The following is a 14,329-nucleotide window of genomic DNA, read 5'->3' on the forward strand; positions in this document are numbered from 1 at the left end:
CAACACAACTAGTTGTTTCTGCGTTTTTTTTTACATTTTGTGCCTTACAATACCATGATGTTTTTATGCCTTACTATACTATGACTTCTTTAAGCCTTAATACACTATGAAGTTTTTATGATATTTTATATCTTACTATAGAATGATGTTTTTATGCCTTACTATGCTATGACATTTTTTTGACGTTTTATGCCTTAGTATACTGTGATATTATTATGCCTTACTATAGTTAGATTTTTTTTCACAACTTATTATTCTATGATTTTTTGTGCCTGGCCTTATGCCAGTTCATCCCTGCTCCAGTTCTGCTACCTGCTCCTGTTGAAAATGACTGCTGTGCCGACAGTTTCGGCCATGACCCTCACCTGCTCCACGCCAACCATGATTCGTCGCTCCCCCCAACATTCCTCCAAAACTCTCTTCATCCATTGAACAGTTGCCATTAAAGAATTTTTATTAATACACAACTGGTTGTCTCTGTGTTTTTTTTTTTTTACATTTTGTGTCTTACAATACCATGACATTTTTATACCTTACTTTTTTTTTGACATTTTATGCCTTAATACAATATGATATTTTTATGATATTTTATACCTTACTATAAAATGACATTTTTCTGCCTTAATACAGTATGACATTTTTATGATATTTTATAACTTACTATAAAATGACGTTTTTATGCCCTTACTATAGTATGGCATTTTTTAAAAATATTTTATGCCTTACTATACTATGACTTTTTTTTTACTTTTAATGCCTAATTATACTGACTTTTTTATGCCTTAATACAATATGACATTTTTATGATATTTTATACTTTCTATAAAATTACATTTTTATGCCTTACTATACTATGAAGTTTTTATGCATTATTATATTATGGAGTTTTCATGACATTTTATGCTTTAGTATACTATGACGTTTTTATGCCTTATTATACTATGACATTTTTTAAGCCTTAATACACTATGACAGTTTTATGATATTTTATACCTTACTATACAATTACATTTTTATGCCTTAGTATACTATGACGTTTTTATGCCTTATTATACTATGACATTTTTTTGATATTTTATACCTTATTATAAAATGACATTTTTATGCCTTACTATACTATGAAGTTTTTATGCCTTATTATGGAATTTTCTTTTGACATTTTATGCTTAAGTATACTATGACTTTTTTTTTTTTACATTTTATGCCTTACTATACTATGATGTTTTTTTGATATTTTATGCCTTACTATACTATGACTTTTTTTTTTGACTTTTTATGCCTAATTATACTGACTTTTTTAATGCCTTGATACAATATGACATTTTTATGATATTTTATACCTTACTATAAAATGACATTTTTATGCCTTACTATACTATGAAGTTTTTATGCCTTATTATACTATGATGTTTTCTTGACATTTTATGCTTTAGTATACTATGACTTTTTTTGATATTTTATGACTTAGTATACTATGTCATTTTTTTTACTTTTTATGCCTTAATAACGTATCACATATTTATGGTATTTTATACCTCACTATAAAATGACATTTTTATGCCTTAATATACTATCACATTTTTATGCCTTAATACACTATGACATTTTTATGATATTTTATAACTTACTATACAATGACATTTTTATGCCTTAGTATACTATGACGTTTTTATGCCTTAGTATACTATGACGTTTTTATGCCTAACTATACTATGACATTTTTTGGATATTTTATACCTTACTATACAATGACGTTTCTATGCCTTATTATACTATGATGTTTTTTTTGACATTTTATGCCTTAGTATACCATGACGTTTTTATGATATTTTATGACTTAGTATACTATGGCTTTTTTTTTTTACTTTTTATGCCTTACTATACTATGAAGTTTTTATGCCTTATTATATTATGGAATTTTCTTTTGACATTTTATGCTTAGGTATACTATGACTTTTTTTTTTACATTTTATGCCTTACTATACTTTGACTTTTTAAAAAACTTTTTATGCCTAATTATACTGACTCTTTTATGCCTTAATACAATATGACATTTTTATGATATTTTATACCTTACTATAAAATGACATTTTTATTCCTTAGTATACTATGACGTTTTTATGCCTTAGTATACTATGATGTTTTTATGCCTTACTATACTATGAATTTGTTTTGAAATTTTATGCCCTAGTATACTATGACTTTTTTATGCCTAAGTATACAATGACGTTTTTTTGACTTTTTATGCCTAATTATACTGACTTTTTTATGCCTTAATACGATATGACATTTTTTAAAAAAATTTTATGCTTTAGTATACTATGGCATTTTTAAAAAATATTTTATGCCTTACTATACTAAGACTTTTTTTTTTTTACTTTTTATGCCTAATTATACTGACTTTTTTATGCCTTAATACAATATAACATTTTTATGATATCTTATACCTTACTATAAAATGACATTTTTATGCCATAGTATACTATGACGTTTTTATGCCTTACTATACTATGAAATTTTTATGCCTTACTATAATATGACATTTTTTTGAAATTTTATGCCTTAGTATACTGACTTTTTTATGCCTTAATAAGATATGATTTTTTTTTTTAAATTTTATGTCTTAGTATACTATGGCATTTTTTAAAAATATTTTATGCCTTACTATATTATGGCGTTTTTTTTTTTTTACATTTTATGCCTTAGTATACAATGACGTTTTTTTGACTTTTTATGCCTAATTATACAGACTTTTTTATGCCTTAATACGATATGACATTTTTTAGAAATTTTATGCCTTAGTATACTATGGTTTTTTTTTGACATTTTATGCCTTAGTATACTATGGCGTTTTTATGCCTTAGTATACTATGATATTTTTATGCCTTAGTATACTATGGCGTTTTTATGCCTTAGTATACTATGATGTTTTTATGCCTTACTATACTATAAAATTTTTTAAAAATTTTATGCCTTAGTATACTATGACTTTTTTATGCTTTAATACACTATGACGTTTTTATGATATTTTATAACTTACTATACAATGACATTTTTATGCCTTACTATACTATGACATTTTTTGACATTTTATGCATTACTATAGTATGGCGTTTTTTGACATTTTATGCCTTACTATAATATGGCATTTTTTTTTACATTTTATGGTTTAGTATGCTATGACGTTTTTATGCCTTAGTATACTATGACGTTTTTATGCCTTATTATACAGTGACGTTTTTATGACCTTTTAAACCTTACTATACCATGACGTTTTTTGCCTTAGTATATTATGGCGTTTTTTTTTACATTTTATGCTTTAGTATACAATACCTTTTTTTTTTTACTTTTTATGCCTAATTATACTGACTTTTCTATGCCTTAATACAATATGACATTTTTTTGAAATTTTATGCCTTAGTATACTGTGGCATTTTTTTTTTACATTTTATGCCTGAATATACTATGACTTTTTTTTTTTACTTTTTATGCATAATTATACTGACTTTTTTATGCCTTAATACAATATGACATTTCTATGATATTTTATATCTTAGTATAAAATGACATTTTTATGCCTTAGTATACTATGGTGTTTTTATGCCTTAGTATACTATGACGTTTTTATGCCTTAGTATAATATGATGTTTTATGCCTTACTATACTATAACTTTTTTTTGAAATTTTATGCCTTAGTATACTATGAATTTTTTGTGACATTTTATGCCCTACTATAGTATGGCGTTTTTTAAAAATTTTTTTACAGTTTATGGTTTAGTATACTATGACGTTTTTATGACTTACCATACTATGACTTTTTTAAGCCTTAATACACTATGACATTTTTATGATATTTTATACCTTACAATACAATGACATTTTAATGCCTTAGTATACTATGATGTTTTTATGCCTTATTATACTGTGACGTTTTTATTACTTTTTAAGCCTTACTATACCATGACGTTTTTATGCCTAACTATACTATGACTTTTTTTTTACTTTTTATGCCTTACTATACTATTACGTCTTTTGCCTTATTATATTATGGCGTTTTTTTTAACATTTTATGTCTTAGTATACAATGACGATTTTTTGACTTTTTTATGCCTAATTATACTGACTTTTTTATGCCTTAATACAATATGACATATTTTTGAAATTTAATGCCCTAGTATACTATGGCATTTTTTTGACATTTTATGCCTTACTATACTATGACTTTTTTTTTTACTTTTTATGCATAATTATACTGACTTTTTTATGCCTTAATACAATATGACATTTTTACAATATTTTATATCTTACTATAAAATGACATTTTTATGCCTTAGTATACTATGACGTTTTTATGCCTTAGTATAATATGATGTTTTATGCCTTACTATACTATAACATTTTTTTGAAATTTTATGCCTTAGTATACTATGACTTTTTTGTGACATTTTTATGCCTTACTATAATATGGCATTTTTTAAAAATTTTATGCCTTATTATACAGTGACGTTTTTATGCCTTAGTATACTATGACGTTTTTATGACTTACCATACTATGACTTTTTTAAGCCTTAATACACTATGACATTTTTATGATATTTTATACCTTACAATACAATGACATTTTAATGCCTTAGTATACTATGATGTTTTTATGCCTTATTATACTGTGACGTTTTTATTACTTTTTAAGCCTTACTATACCATGACGTTTTTATGCCTTACTATACTATTACGTCTTTTGCCTTACTATACTATTACGTCTTTTGCCTTATTATATTATGGCGTTTTTTTTAACATTTTATGTCTTAGTATACAATGACGATTTTTTGACTTTTTATGCCTAATTATACTGACTTTTTTATGCCTTAATACAATATGACATATTTTTGAAATTTAATGCCCTAGTATACTATGGCATTTTTTTGACATTTTATGCCTTACTATACTATGACTTTTTTTTTTTTACTTTTTATGCATAATTATACTGACTTTTTTATGCCTTAATACAATATGACATTTTTACAATATTTTATATCTTACTATAAAATGACATTTTTATGCCTTAGTATACTATGACGTTTTTATGCCTTAGTATAATATGATGTTTTATGCCTTACTATACTATAACTTTTTTTTGAAATTTTATGCCTTAGTATACTATGAATTTTTTGTGACATTTTATGCCCTACTATAGTATGGCGTTTTTTAAAATTTTTTTTACAGTTTATGGTTTAGTATACTATGACGTTTTTATGACTTACCATACTATGACTTTTTTAAGCCTTAATACACTATGACATTTTTATGATATTTTATACCTTACAATACAATGACATTTTAATGCCTTAGTATACTATGATGTTTTTATGCCTTATTATACTGTGACGTTTTTATTACTTTTTAAGCCTTACTATACCATGACGTTTTTATGCCTTACTATACTATTACGTCTTTTGCCTTACTATACTATTACGTCTTTTGCCTTATTATATTATGGCGTTTTTTTTAACATTTTATGTCTTAGTATACAATGACGATTTTTTGACTTTTTATGCCTAATTATACTGACTTTTTTATGCCTTAATACAATATGACATATTTTTGAAATTTAATGCCCTAGTATACTATGGCATTTTTTTGACATTTTATGCCTTACTATACTATGACTTTTTTTTTTTTACTTTTTATGCATAATTATACTGACTTTTTTATGCCTTAATACAATATGACATTTTTATGATATTTTATATCTTAGTATAAAATGACATTTTTATGCCTTAGTATACTGTGTTGTTTTTATGCCTTATTATACTATGAAATTTTTTCGAAATTTTATGCCTTACTATACTATGACTTTTTTTTTACTTTTTATGCCTAATTATACTGACTTTTTTATGCCTTAATACAATATGACATTTTTTTGAAATTTTATGCCTTAATATACTATGGCATTTTTTTTTACATTTTATGCCTTACTATACTATGACTTTTTTTTTTTACTTTTTATGCATAATTATACTGACTTTTTTATGCCTTAATACAATATGACATTTTTATGATATTTTATATCTTAGTATAAAATGACATTTTTATACCTTACTATACTATGTTGTTTTTATGCCTTATTATACTATGAATTTTTTCGAAATTTTATGCCTTACTATACTATGACTTTTTTTTGACTTTTTATGCCTAATTATACTGACTTTTTTATGCCTTAATACAATATGACATTTTTTTGAAATTTTATGCCTTAGTATACTATGGCATTTTTTTGACATTTTATGCCTTACTATACTATGACTTTTTTTTTTTACTTTTTATGCATAATTATACTGACTTTTTTATGCCTTAATACAATATGACATTTTTATGATATTTTATATCTTAGTATAAAATGACATTTTTATGCCTTAGTATACTATGTTGTTTTTATGCCTTATTATACTATGACATTTTTTCGAAATTTTATGCCTTACTATACTATGACTTTTTTTTGACTTTTTATGCCTAATTATACTGACTTTTTTATGCCTTAATACAATATGACATTTTTACGATATTTTATATCTTACTATAAAATGAAATTTTTATGCCTTAGTATACTATGGCATTTTTTTGACATTTTATGCCTTACTATACTATGACTTTTTTTTTTACTTTTTATGCATTATTATACTATGATGTTTTTATGCCTTATTATACTATGACATTTTTATGCCTTAATACAATATGACATTTTTACAATATTTTATATCTTACTATAAAATGACATTTTTATGCCTTAGTATACTATGACGTTTTTATGCCTTAGTATAATATGATGTTTTATGCCTTACTATACTATAACATTTTTTTGAAATTTTATGCCTTAGTATACTATGACTTTTTTGTGACATTTTATGCCCTACTATAGTATGGCGTTTTTTAATTTTTTTTTTACAGTTTATGGTTTAGTATACTATGACGTTTTTATGACTTACCATACTATGACTTTTTTAAGCCTTAATACACTATGACATTTTTTTTAAATTTAATGCCTTAGTATACTATGGAATTTTTTTGACATTTTATGCCTTACTATACTATGACTTTTTTTTTTACTTTTTATGCATAATTATACTGACTTTTTTATGCCTTAATACAATATGACATTTTTACGATATTTTATATCTTACTATAAAATGGCATTTTTATGCCTTAGTATACTATGACGTTTTTTTGACATTTTATGCCTTACTATACTATGACTTTTTTTTTTACTTTTTATGCATAATTATACTGACTTTTTTATGCCTTAATACAATATGACATTTTTATGATATTTTATATCTTAGTATAAAATGACATTTTTATGCCTTAGTATACTATGTTGTTTTTATGCCTTATTATACTATGACATTTTTTCGAAATTTTATGCTTTACTATACTATGACTTTTTTTTGACTTTTTATGCCTAATTATACTGACTTTTTTATGCCTTAATACACTATGACATTTTTACGATATTTTATATCTTACTATAAAATGAAATTTTTATGCCTTAGTATACTATGGCATTTTTTTGACATTTTATGCCTTACTATACTATGACTTTTTTTTTTACTTTTTATGCATAATTATACTGACTTTTTTATGCCTTAATACAATATGACATTTTTACAATATTTTATATCTTACTATAAAATGACATTTTTTTTAAATTTTTTTTTACATTTTATGCTTTAGTATACTATGACTTTTTTATGCCTTAGTATAATATGATGTTTTTATGCCTTACTATACTATAACATTTTTTTGAAATTTTATGCCTTAGTATACTATGACCTTTTTATGCCTTAGTATACTATGACTTTTTTGTGACATTTTTATGCCCTACTATAGTATGGCGTTTTTTAAATTTTTTTTTTACAGTTTATGGTTTAGTATACTATGACGTTTTTATGACTTACCATACTATGACTTTTTTAAGCCTTAATACACTATGACATTTTTTTTAAATTTAATGCCTTAGTATACTATGGAATTTTTTTGACATTTATGCCTTACTATACTATGACTTTTTTTTTTACTTTTTATGCATAATTATACTGACTTTTTTATGCCTTAATACAATATGACATTTTTATGATATTTTATACCTTGCTATAAAATGACATTTTAATGCCTTACTATACTATGACGTTTTTTTTGACATTTTATGCCTTAATACACTATGACATTTTTATATTTTATAACTTACTTAACAATGACGTTTTTATGCCTTACTATACTATGACATTTTTATGATATTTTATACCTTTCTATACAATGACATTTTAATGCTTACTATACTATGACATTTTTATGATATTTTATACCTTACTATACAATGACATTTTTATGCTTTCCTATACTATTACTTTTTTTTGACATTTTATGCCTTACTATACTCTTTTGCTTTCTTTTACATTTTATGTCTTACTATACTATGACATTTTTTGATATGTCATCACTTAGTATACTATGTTTTTATGATTTGTCATGCTTTCCTATACTATTACCTTTTTATGACATTTTATGCCTAGTATAAAATGAAATTTTTATGATATTTTAGGCCTTTCTATACCATGACATTTTTATGCTTTACTATACTATGTTTTTATGACATTTTATGCTGTCCTATACTATGACTTTTTTAAACGTTTACGCCTTACTATACTATGACGTTTTTATATTTTATACCTTACTATAAAATGACATTTTTATGCTGTCCTATACTATGACTTTTTTTTGACTTTTTTATGCCTTACTATACTCTTTTGCTTTCTTTTACATTTTATGTCTTACTATACTATGACATTTTTTGATATGTCATCACTTAGTATACTATGTTTTTATGATTTGTCATGCTTTCCTATACTATTACCTTTTTATGACATTTTATGCCTAGTATAAAATGAAATTTTTATGATATTTTAGGCCTTTCTATACCATGACGTTTTTATGCTTTACTATACTATGATGTTTTTATGATATTTTAGGCCTTTCTATACCATGACATTTTTATGCTTTACTATACTATGTTTTTATGACATTTTATGCTGTCCTATACTATGACTTTTTTAAACGTTTACGCCTTACTATACTATGACGTTTTTATATTTTATACCTTACTATAAAATGACATTTTTATGCCTTAGTATACTGACGTTTATACGTCTTAGTATACTATGACTTTTTTTTTATGCCTTTTTATACTATGACGTTCTTTTGACATTTTATGCCTGACTATCCTGACTTTTTTATGCTTCAATACACTATGTCGTTTTTATGATATTTTATACCTCACTATAAAATGAAACTTTTATGCCTTACTATACTATGACGTTTTTATGCCTTACAATACTATGGCGTTTTACTTTTACATTTTATGCCTTAGTATACTAGCCTCATCTCTGGACATTTAAAAAAAAAACTCGTTTGCCTTTACAGTATTTATAATGTACAACAGAAATACTGCAAATGCAGTCTTTGTAAGTTAGATCAAAATCAGATGTGACAGCAGTAGTAGCATTATTCCCCAAAGCTTGAATAAGTGTTTTGCACAAGCTGAGTGATGGTTATTTACTTATTGTATAACCTGCAAGAGGCCCTGTAACTATACTCTGAAGGCAATTTGAAATTTAATCTTTCAACCACAAACTTGAATTACCAATAATCCCATCCAGTTTACTTCAGATACAATGGGGCTATTATATTTCACACGCTGAGACAGCCTAGCAGCAGGCAGTGCTGTTTAACAGCACTCTAGGGGATGATGCACACAAATCAGGTAAGAGAAAGACATCCTTGGCTTTAATTTAAAAAGGAAAAAGACTGATTTATTAAAAAAAAAAATTGAGTCAACAACATGTATTCATCCCTCAAGCCCTTGTACAAATGGATCAAATCTACAGGAGACCTTTGCTGCAGAGAGAGCTCAGAGTGTTGAACCAAAGAGAGGACAGAGATCTGCAGCATAAACTGAACATGCTGGACAAACAGCACCAGTACACCTGCAAAATGCTTCAACAAAGACGGGACTCGCTGATAAACGAACAGAGGAAAGTGGTGATGGTAAAAATCTGTGAACCTAAAGCTACAGTCAACATCGCTATGAGAGAAATTGGAGAACAAAAGAACACTGAGACACACCTCAGAGGTATTCACACATCTGATGGCAGAAGACTGTACTCCAGAAAATCCCAGTATCACGACAAAGGATCTGAACAGGTGGAGCAGAGTCGGTCGGCATCAGCTCCACCGTCATCAGTCAAACCCACAGGTCCAGTGAGACACAGAGGCAAAGCACAGAGTAACGTGTCTCTCATGCAGATGAAAAATATCGCAACTATTGACTCAATATCAGAAAAAGAGCTGGCCAGGCAACAGCAAGAAGCCCGAGAGGAAATGGAAAGAATGAAACAGATTCAGAGGGAAACGTTACACAAGAGGGTGACAGCTTTTATACAAAGTCTCAAAGACAAAGGCAACATGGAAACACTCGTGGAACCTCCATAGAGGAACTTTAATGTTTGGAGTCATAAACATAAATTAATTATCTTCTCAAAGCTCAACAATTATAACACCAAGAAAAAAAACAGTTTCATTATAAACAATGAGAATAAACTATGTACATATGTTTTCAGTAAATGTAAAAACAATGCTCAGTTTTGTTATTTCTGAGTAGATTAAACAATATGCCCCATCTTTTTCATGGTTATCAAAGCTTTGTGCACTGGAGTCTCCGTGAGCAGGGTGCAGTTCTTCTTCCACTCTGGAGAATCAGGAAGCTCCTTGTCTGCAAAAAATAATAAAACAGAATAAAATATAATAAAATAAAAAATACCCAGGAAGTGTGGATGCACAAAAGCATTACTATAGTTGTTAGAAAGCTATTCTCTATTTGAACATATAATTTACATGTATTCAATATCTTAAATACTTCTCTTACAGACTCCTACACATTTTGATGTTGTATTTCAAACCATAGTTTCACCAATTTCTTATTTTAGTACCGTAAACTAACTTATATCTAACTGGCCTTAAATTCACCCTCTTATCTTGCCAAATGGTGATGTAGGGCTGCAGTGATTATTTTCATCATTGCATAATCTATTAATGTTTTTTTTTGTTCTCCTGTTATATTGTTTAATTGTCTATTAAAAGTCAGGTAAGAAAATCAGTAGAATGTTCTTGCACATCAGATGGACAGGTGTAGTGGATTAAGAGCTCCGACTGTGACAGAAGCAAAAAGAAAAACCAGCTCTGTCGTTCACTTGAACTCAATTTGTTAACATTTCAGTCCTCAGACCTTACTTGTACTCACTTCATTAGTGAAGTGAAGTGATCAACAGCATTTCGCTTTGATTGTATTGGCACAGATACATAGCAGTAAGTAATATCAGTTTGAGTTGACCATCCTACCTTCACATTCAAAGTGGACTCTGGTGGGAAAACAGCGGGTGTGGTCAGTGTAGTCTAGGGTGCAGAGAAGAGCAGGCTTCCCTCTCGGCACAGTCAACATCAGCACCAGTAGCGAACACAAGACATTACTCTCCATCACTTCAATGGACTTATGTTGCTCCTATAAACAGGCAGGAGGACAGAGTCAGTGTAAACTTATTTGCAGGCATCCTAAATATAGTTCTACTCTCTGAAAGATGATCTAACTAGCCAGTTCAGGCTTTCTTGCCCGACAAAGACATAAATAATACCCAAGAAAAACTGGTAATTTCTAAATCTTCAAGTCTTTGCATTGTTCAAAAATGTTTTAATTTTTTTTTTTTTTTTACTGCTCAACACAACAACCATACATGTGTATGTTGTCTGAGGGGCTTTGATTTGGTTGATATACTGTATTGGAGAGCCAAATTTATTGCTATACAATATGTGATTTGCTTTTTAAATACATTTGACTCTCTCAGAGCCCAAACTGACATTTTCAAATTACTTGTGTTGTCTGACATACAACCCAAAACTCAAAGACATCCCGTTTACAATCATATATGACTGAGAAAATTCAAAAATTAACATTTGGGAAGAACCCATGACATTTTTGTATTTTTGCTTTAAAAAAAATTACTTAGACATTTATCAAAATGGTTGGCTATTATTTTCCTGTGGATTGACTAATGAATTAATAGTCTCAGCTTAAGTGTATGAGAGCCTGTTTTAGTCCCTGTACATCATCATTAACTTTAAGAACAAAACCTGAACGAGCCTGAACAAAAATGTTTATGTTGCAGTAAGTTTATGCAGGAAACAAATCTGAGCCAACTTATTGATATCTGATTTGAACTATTTTAAATATTGTTATTTTTATCACCACTAAAAAAATACATATCCAGTATAAGTCATATTTTTAGGACAAATTTCACCATATGGCAATAGCTGACTGTATGTAAAATGCCCTTTTTTGTGTTTAGGCAGGTGCTTAAACCTGTCTCAGTCGCAGTATTTGAAGTTGGCATCTCCACAGCCACATATGCAACTGCTCTCTGAGAGATTTGTCAGATATTATTCAACAGACCAAAAAAAAAAACAAAAATCAAAGAAAGTCTGGCACCTTAACAAGCTTCAGCTGCTGCTTGCGACCGGCAAATGCGTTGAGATGGCAGCTGAGTGTGTCCAGAAAAGCCCTTATGTTTGTCTGCATGTTGCTCTGCTCAGCGAGGTTGTTCAGGGGGATGAACGGAGGAATGTTGTGACGAGTGATCCTCAGCCTTGGCTTCAGGTCTATCTCCAAGTTGTAGGTGTCCAAGTAGACGCCCTCGAAGGCCGTCGCCACAGACACGCACACTCCTTTACCCTGGCGAGTCTTTATGACATCGTACCCACCTAGTGACATCAGCAAATCAACAGAGAGGGTGAAGGGAAGGTTAAGACAGACTGATAATGAAGCTTATATGGAACACACAGCGTTAATGACAACCTCTCACTGTCAAACAAATAAAAGGGTGAATGAATACAAAATAATCACCAATGAGGTGATGAGCATGCACAAGATCTGTCAGTTGTGTATGTCTGGCCATCAGCTGCAGTAGCTGTGAGTCCTCGGAGTCTTCATCCATTTCCTCCTCTTCTTCATGTGTACGCTGTCTGTCCATAGACATCATCAGTCTCTGAAGAGTCTGCAACAGGACATTGTAACCAGTAGCAACAAGTCATCAGCATGCAGTGCAGCTTTATGAATAAAGTTAGTAATACACACACATACACTTTGAAACCTATACACTCAACTTCATGAAATTCACCTGTGCTGTTTATTGTACAAAGCAAGGAGTCCTGCAGCAGATGGTGTGGCCCCCACAGAGCCCTCATCTGTTTCCATTTTATTCCATTTGTTTCATGGGACCAAGACATTATTTCTAACTGGTGGGTGCCATTTTGTTTCAAATGCTTCAGTTTTTCCATTTCATAGAGTTCCCTTTGCCTGCCTGCCCATCCTCCTGTGGAAACTATGTCTTCAGTGTTGATTCAACTGAATGGTCATATTCAGAGACTTAAATATTTAATGAATCCGTATTGTTATAAATAGGACGGACGAAGAATCATCTCCAACACCATAAAATATCTTAAGGTTGAATTGACATTTAAACTGTTTAAATAAAAACTGTACATTATAGCCCATCATGAAAGTGGGATTTATTGCAGGGTATTGTATTAGTTTTAGCCCGGTGTCCCTAACAAACTGGCAACTGAGTATGTCAGTGTGTCTTTTGAGCCATCTTAACACAGATGACTTAAGTGTCACATCTCATGCAGACTAACTAACTTATGATTAAACTCTCCTGCCTCCATGAATCACCTCCACTGTCCGTATCTCTGCCTTCAGCACGTCTCTCTCGGTCGTCAGCGCCTGAGCTTTAGCCTCCAGCTGCTTCACGAGACTCTGCTGCTGAAGACGAACCTTACGGTTCCTTGCCTGAGCCTCCAGCAGATTCAGCTGACTTAAAACACCTGTGGATAAAAAAACAAACAATACAAAGCACAACACACACACTCTTATCAGCTTTCAGACGGGACAGAAACAACCTCATAAAGTGCTAGGCACGCTAGCTGTATTATTAGCTAGCGTGGCGACGTAACAGTCACAACAAACCCCTTCACAACTGCTGTATCTTCCTGCGGTCTAAGTTACCTTTCGTTGGTGCTCCGTCCATGTTTTCGCAAAGTTGTTTTATTTATTCCGTGTTTGATCATGTGAAAACAGTCGCTAGAAGTTGTGGGTTTTCAACTTTGGCGGTTCCTGTATGAGTCATAATTTTGCAGCCCCGCCCACAGCTCTGACCCCGGAAGCACATTT

General features: G+C 29.4%; 1 protein-coding gene across 1 annotated transcript; it reads right to left on the reverse strand.

Annotated features, from left to right (window-relative positions):
• Positions 1-10,525: 10,525 nt before the first annotated feature.
• On the reverse strand, positions 10,526-14,306 carry cenpo (centromere protein O). Its single transcript, XM_056393641.1, has 6 exons — positions 14,165-14,306; positions 13,832-13,983; positions 13,004-13,154; positions 12,590-12,861; positions 11,449-11,608; positions 10,526-10,822 (listed from the first exon to the last, which is right to left on the reverse strand). The coding sequence occupies exons 1-6, from the start codon at positions 14,184-14,186 to the stop codon at positions 10,713-10,715; spliced, it is 867 nt and encodes a 288-aa protein (XP_056249616.1). The 5' UTR covers positions 14,187-14,306; the 3' UTR covers positions 10,526-10,712.
• Positions 14,307-14,329: the final 23 nt, after the last annotated feature.

The sequence above is a fragment of the Seriola aureovittata genome, chromosome 13 (genome assembly GCF_021018895.1).
Source record: "Seriola aureovittata isolate HTS-2021-v1 ecotype China chromosome 13, ASM2101889v1, whole genome shotgun sequence".
Classification (NCBI taxonomy): domain Eukaryota; kingdom Metazoa; phylum Chordata; class Actinopteri; order Carangiformes; family Carangidae; genus Seriola; species Seriola aureovittata.

Coding starts and splice junctions, on each gene's coding strand:
- cenpo (XM_056393641.1), bottom strand. CDS start 14,186: ATGGACGGAGCACCAACGAAAG. Junction 13,155..13,831: donor CAGAGATACGGACAGTGGAG/GTGATTCATGGA, acceptor GTCCTGTTGCAG/ACTCTTCAGAGACTGATGAT. Junction 10,823..11,448: donor AGTCCACTTTGAATGTGAAG/GTAGGATGGTCA, acceptor TATTTTTTGCAG/ACAAGGAGCTTCCTGATTCT.